This window comes from Cyprinodon variegatus, unplaced genomic scaffold (assembly GCF_000732505.1).
Source record: "Cyprinodon variegatus isolate N-32 unplaced genomic scaffold, C_variegatus-1.0 Scaffold340, whole genome shotgun sequence".
Classification (NCBI taxonomy): domain Eukaryota; kingdom Metazoa; phylum Chordata; class Actinopteri; order Cyprinodontiformes; family Cyprinodontidae; genus Cyprinodon; species Cyprinodon variegatus.
Window position 1 is genome coordinate 495923 of NW_015150793.1, and position 6459 is coordinate 502381.

General features: G+C 37.5%; 1 protein-coding gene and 1 non-coding gene across 2 annotated transcripts in view; both read right to left on the reverse strand.

Annotated features, from left to right (window-relative positions):
* Nucleotides 1-401: 401 nt before the first annotated feature.
* Nucleotides 402-6459, reverse strand: part of tmf1 (TATA element modulatory factor 1) — a 13571-nt gene continuing 7513 nt past the window's right edge. The window contains exons 8-17 of the mRNA XM_015385461.1: nucleotides 5361-5517; nucleotides 4448-4540; nucleotides 4189-4345; nucleotides 3888-4080; nucleotides 2068-2137; nucleotides 1897-1989; nucleotides 1691-1810; nucleotides 1443-1601; nucleotides 1234-1359; nucleotides 402-1079 (exon numbers count right to left, since the gene is read on the reverse strand). Of these exons, the coding sequence (XP_015240947.1) occupies nucleotides 939-1079; nucleotides 1234-1359; nucleotides 1443-1601; nucleotides 1691-1810; nucleotides 1897-1989; nucleotides 2068-2137; nucleotides 3888-4080; nucleotides 4189-4345; nucleotides 4448-4540; nucleotides 5361-5517 (1309 nt within the window). The 3' untranslated portion in view covers nucleotides 402-938. The remainder of the gene's footprint in view (nucleotides 1080-1233; nucleotides 1360-1442; nucleotides 1602-1690; nucleotides 1811-1896; nucleotides 1990-2067; nucleotides 2138-3887; nucleotides 4081-4188; nucleotides 4346-4447; nucleotides 4541-5360; nucleotides 5518-6459) is intronic.
* trnar-acg lies at nucleotides 2372-2444 on the reverse strand. Its single transcript has one exon. It is a non-coding gene; the product is annotated as a tRNA-Arg (tRNA).

Sequence of the window (6459 nt, forward strand, 5' to 3'; positions counted from 1 at the left end):
CAGTAGGTATAATATTGATTCCTTGGATTTTTATATCCAAAAGGTAAAGTGTGCTTAGAAGATCCTTTGTTTCATTTAACTGCAGTAAGTAATTTCAGTTAAAGTCCCATTTTTAAAACAATAGCTCTATTATACTGACAGAAAAAGCTTTTTCCTTTTATGCCTCTGAAAACTGGTTGGCATGTTGATAGTGTCTAATGGTTGTTATGGCAACTTAACCAAAATGCATCACTGTGCAGTAATTTTAAACTCACTTTTTTCTTTTCTACTCTGCCTTCCATCCTGCTCAAAGGTTTACACTTCTCACATTTCTCTATGATCATGCATGTTTGACTGAAAGCAGCCTAAATGTAGATTTTATGCAGAATTTACTTAAAAAATTAAGAATAAAATTTCTCCACCACCCAATAAACATTTATTAATTTACAAGTATACAGCTTCAAACCAAACCATCAGCACCTGAGATTACCTTTAGGTCTACGTCATGTGTCGTGATTTATACAATGTTGTTAACACCAGCATTTATCTATACAACAGTTTCTTATATAATCATTAAACTTTTAGGAATATAAATGGCAAATTATGACAATTTGTACAGTGCAAATAAATTGGTGTCCCATCATACAGTGAAAAACTATAACATTACAACAAAATGATGCATTAATCGACAACTGTGACGCTCCTTCATAGCTACTCTGTAACATTAATTCACAAAACTACCGTATCCTCATTTTAATCAAGTTTAGAATAACAGAAATAAAACGTTGAATAATAAAAACAAAGAAATCAGCTCATAATTTAAAATTTCTCCTCTTTGTTGTTATATGAATGTATTTGTGGCAAACATGAAGAATGAATTCATGGCCAAAAAAGGGATTCTGAGAGTCAAGTCAGAACTCCAGTAAGAAAAGGGAAAAAAAACAAACAGTGAAAATATTTTATTTCTGATTCTTCAGTAATTCATCAATCTGGGTTTTGTACATGTTTTTGACATCTTCAAGATCCAGTCTAAGTTCCTCTGCTTCCTCTGCCTTCTCTCCATACATCTGCAGGATGGTGTTGTGTCTCTGCTCCAGATCCTGAAATCCACAAAAACAGAAATAAACTTTTTTTTCTTCCTCCCAACACATTAATGCATAATAGTACTTAAGATTAAAAAATAATGCAGGGTAAAGCAACAGTCCTGAATGATTATCTAATGATAAAATAAAATTAAAAATGTTTGTTTTTTACCTTTAGCAGAACTTTCAACTTTGGGATGTCCTTGACTTTCTCCTGCATCTCATCGTTTTGATTTGTAAGCCGAACCAGCTCTTCTGCCATCACTGAGCGACTTCTCTCCAAAGAAGTGATCTCAAGCTGCAACAAAGGAGAATTAAATCTCACTGATGATCAATGATCAATGATGACCTTTGCTGTACCTGTTCCACTTTCTATATTACCTGTAACTGAGCTATTTCCCCTTCTCTCAGTTTAAGCTGCGACTGGAGGTTCTCTATGATGCTGGAGCCTCCAGACAATCTGGCTGCTTCATACAGGTTGGTTCCACTCATTGACATAGACATGGTCATGGTTCCCAGTGAGTGATCCAAAGAGTCATCCTAAGAGAGGGGGAAAAATCCATTCATTATTACACAATGCTAACTGGTCGTGATAAAAAGAAAAGCGAAATGAGGAAAGCAGGGAGCACCTGGGACAGAACAGAAGTGTGGAGTACATTTTCTGCCCCACTAATGGAGCTGGAGCGGGATAAGGATGGTGTCGATGACGCCGGGGGTTCTCCAACAGAGTGCGTCATGGCTTTCCGCTCCTGGTTGATTAGAAATTGAATTATATTTGGATCTATAAACTCAAAACAAAAATGGCACAGATTAAATGAAAAACATTCCTATCAACCTTTTCTCTTAGTGCTTCTTGAGCTAGATAGCATTTCTTCTTCTCTTGCTCCACCTTCATTTTCTCCATCTCAAGCTGGTTGGTTAGCAGTAGCTGGTTAAAAAGGGAAAAACATACATTTGAGGAACTGTTCTGCAAGGAAACAAAATTAGGGTGAATTTTCTGCCTTACCTTTTCTTTCTTGACTTCCTCTAGCAAGCGACTGTGCTCTCCTTTTAAGTTTGTCAGTTCAGCATGCTCCCTGGATTAAGATTATTAAAAATGATCATTAGAAAGTCATTCACCCTTTAAAAAATGAATGGAGTAACCTTTGAGACCAAAGCAGTGTGGCATAGAGCAAACCACATTCACTACATTCTTTCTGAACAGGACATCCTGTTCTGTGTCATATTGAGGAGTTTAATATTTTGCCTGTTTTACAGCATTCTGTTTATGCTTTTATGGAGGCAGAAATATACCAACAAAAGAAAAAAATCGAGCCAGCCAGGAGTCGAACCTAGAATCTTCTGATCCGTAGTCAGACGCGTTATCCATTGCGCCACTGGCCCGGTTGTGTAGCCCCACCTCCACAGAGAATATAAAGGCCACGTGGCTGGGCTCGCTTGCACTGGAGGGGGAGGGGTTTTAAGGAGCTCTAGCCTGCACAACAAAGGCCGTTGGTTTTTCTGAAACCCCCGCCTTCCAGTTTTCATGGGAAATCTATGATGTATTGACTAAACCATAGTGGTTTGCATGTTCACATTTAAAAGATTCTTCATTAACAGCAGGTCGCATTTGTAGCGAGTTTAAAAACCCTGATGGCGGTTTACAAACCTGCATGTTTGGAGTATTTAAAGCTTTTCACCCTATTCCAACTAAATTGTTTATTATACCTTGTCTGTTTAACTTGTCTCTTCTTATTAATTTTACTGTTTGCAAGGATATTTACAGCCCACTGTTGACCCAGGTTAAACTGCTACATAAATAAAGATGGTACGATTCAGTATATTTTGGCAGAAAATAGGTTTGTGTTTGTACCTAAGTATGCTTTTATAATTCAGTAATAACCAGGTCTTTTAAAAGCCAATACTCTAAAGGTAGTAGATGTGAGGGAAAAGCTAGGCAATGTCCAAAAGAGAAAAGATATGCATTTACAATTTAAAAAACAACTATTTCTGTGTCTATTGCTGAACACAGGAAAGGAAATTACTGCTAAATTAACCTTTTTCATTATAAAAACCTGTAAACACAATAATGTCACAGTATTTATAGAACTTAAAAAAAGTAATAAACATACTTTGAATTAAATCAGAAAAGCAGGTTTTTTCGTACTGTTATTTCTTAATTGTTGATATGATTTTGAAACATAAAGGAGAGAAAAAAAGTATATATTAAACATCCTATTTAGTTCAGTGAGTTTGATTTTCCTTCAGTTTCCACGAGACTTTTAACGGTCACATTTTTCAGCCAGCTGCCTGGCAGTGTCCAGCAACACATGGGGTTGGGAAGCGCTGTTTTACTCTAAGCTCTATACAGCTGGGAAAATGCTCTGGAAAATCTAAAATGACATCTAACTTAAAAATAAATGATATAATAACTGTATGTTGGAAAATAAGTGTGTTTTTAAATCACTGCTGTGTAAAACCTGCTTATTCTAGTCTCTGGGCAACACTGAATTTACATCCATATTTCAGAATTCCTCAGTATTATTTGTTTATATTATTTTATCATATAAAATAGGGCATAAAACAAGGCAAGTTTAATTCCTTGGAGGAGTAAACTACTTCTAAAATATGAAATGCCAAAATAGAGATAAAACACTTTGGGTAGAATTTCATTATACTGTGCCTCACAAGGTACGGTTCCAGTTCACAGAAACAAAACATTAAGCAAGAATCAAACAAGCAGATAAATACACCACCCTTAACATTACAGTGAGCAGATTTAATGTAATATTACAATGTAACTTGAGAAAAAAAAAACATGATTTCTCAGCCTTTATAGACGTTTACCTGCTGTTATCATCCTCCAGTTTCTCTCTCTTGCTTTTCTCAGCCTCTAGTTGAGCCAAAACTCTAGCTTTTTCCTGCCGGAGCAAAGAATTCTGGGATTCCAGGGAGGTCAGCTGAGACCTGATGGTTAACAGTTCTTCAGACGCCGATCGCTCCTTCTCCACAGCAACAGCCAGCTGTGCCTGGGCATCAGCTGTTCAGACACCCGCAAAAACAAAACCACTCCGACTTTATGGACACATCTGTATTTTTGTGATCGTTTTACAAATCTTCAATTAGTTAATTAATACACTAGCCTTACCCAGCCTGTCAGAAATGTTCTTCTCTAGTTTTTCCCAGGTTGCAGTTTGTCCTCCCAGCGATGCCTGTAAGTTCTCAATTTGTCGCAGAAGCGGCCGTGTGGCCGAGGTAACACTCTGACTGAGCTCCTGGTTCCTGGTCTCCGCCTCCTGTAGCCTCTGAAAAAACATTAAGAAAATGAGCAAAATATTAGATGAAACCTGTTCTGGTCACAATTAGTTATATTAAGTTTACGTCTCATAGAAAAACATTTTTCCTACCTGCTGAAGCTCACTGATCTCCTCCCTTAAATAATCTTCTTTCCTGGCCTGCTGTTGCTCAGCCCTTTGCAGAGCGATTCTCAGGTCAGCCACCTGGAAACAATGAGAGAGATACGTTGATAAAATGTAGTCCAGCCATGCTGGTGAAGGCCTGAAACTGAAGCAGGTTCTCCACTTTTTGACTTTCAATGTCCATATTTTGACTGCTTCCAAAAGCAAACACTGACAATGTCCTCCACAGCTGCCACAGGCCCTTCTGGCCCAGCCAGATGCAAGGTCTTGGCAGGTTCCCAGTTTTCTCAAACTCATTCCATTTTTTTAGAGTGATAAATTCAACACATTTTAATTGGATGTTTAAAGCTTTTGAAATAGTTTAGACCCCTCTCTCAACTTTGAAACTTAATTCTTTGAGCTTTCTGTTATGTTCTTTGCCCTTTCTAAATGCTATAAAACAATGCGCCATAGCTTTAGAAGAACATCTGTATTTATACTGAGGATAAATGACACACAGGCAGGATCCATTTTCTAACTAAGAAACATCTGAAGACAGCTGCTTGCTCTAGAGTTTCTTCAGGGGTGTCAGAATAAAAGGCATAATGAATTACAGGCTTTAGATGTCAGTTTCACAAAGCATGTATCTTTTTCATTCCAGTTCAAAATGATCTATTAATTTTCTATAAAAGTAATAAAAGTAAATGCCTGTGTCGTTTTAAAGTCATTCATGAAACTACCTTTAACTCCTGCCAAACATATGTATAAAAAAACATCAAAACTTAGATAAAAAGAAGTTCAAGATAAACTATTTGCATATGTTAAATCTTGGCACTTGCCAAATAACAAAATTACAAAAACATCCAAAAAAACATAACAAAACCTAGAGTTGCTGTTCACTGATTGTATTGGTGTGTAGTACCTGGTTGGCCAGCGCCTCCTGCTGGACTCTGGCCTCCTCCTGAGCCTTCTCAAGAGCTAAACTCAGCTGCTCTTTGGCCTGGATTTCCCTGCTTAGGGCTGCCTCCTGGGCCTCGCTTGCTTTGCTAGCGTGAGCCTTATGTAGTTCCGCCAGCTCCCTGAAAGCAGGGGAAGAGAAAGTGCATGACTATATTAAGGCCATGTTTTTGCAGGCAATCAATACCATCCCTCAGTTTTATCTTTGTTGTTCTCCATGTCCACAGAAACTGCAACACACATTGTTTGAAAAAAGCTATGCTTAATTGTTTTTTTTTACCACCGATCCCTCTCTCCATGCTTCAGTTCTATTATTTAGGACAATCCTATTATGCTTCATATTACACCAAAGATTTTAAAAAGTTAAGATACACTGTGGACAATAAACATCTTTAGGAAGTAGAAGACAGTGAGCTAGCCGAATAACCTAGCTTGTGTAAGCCATCCAAAAAGTGACAATTGCAAAGAAACTGGGGCATCAATAACTACTGCAGGTTGCCTTCGTTGTAGTCTTCAAGGTCTGGTATCCTGCTCTTTTTAAACGTGCTTCAAGTAAAATAATCAGGTCATTATCAAGACTCTAAATAACTTGCCTGCATACTGAAGATGTAACTGAGCAATTTGATCCAGGTGTGGAAGTAGAGACACATCTAAAAGGTGCAGGAAGACATTAAGGAACCCTGCTCTAAGGTATAAAATGCTCAGTGTCTGAGCTGCCTACAAATACACTAGAGACAATAGAACTAGCAACGCTGCCAGTTCTATTAGCTCTACGCCTGCTGAAGACACAGACATCCATCCCTGTGAACACTGGGATGTAACTCAATGGTAAAATTGCATATATTAGCTGCGATATATGAATCAAGATGCTATGACCGAAAAACTGTGATTGACAGAAGACCGCTGATATATGTCATTGGGCATATTTAGGTGTACAAGCTGATGTATAACTAACTAGCCTGCATAAGATAACGAAAAGAAAAAAAAAAAGATTTTAAGGCAGGAATTTTTTTTTTTTTTTTAAAGAAATTTTCTAAATTTTGAGACAATATCGTCTGATAAAG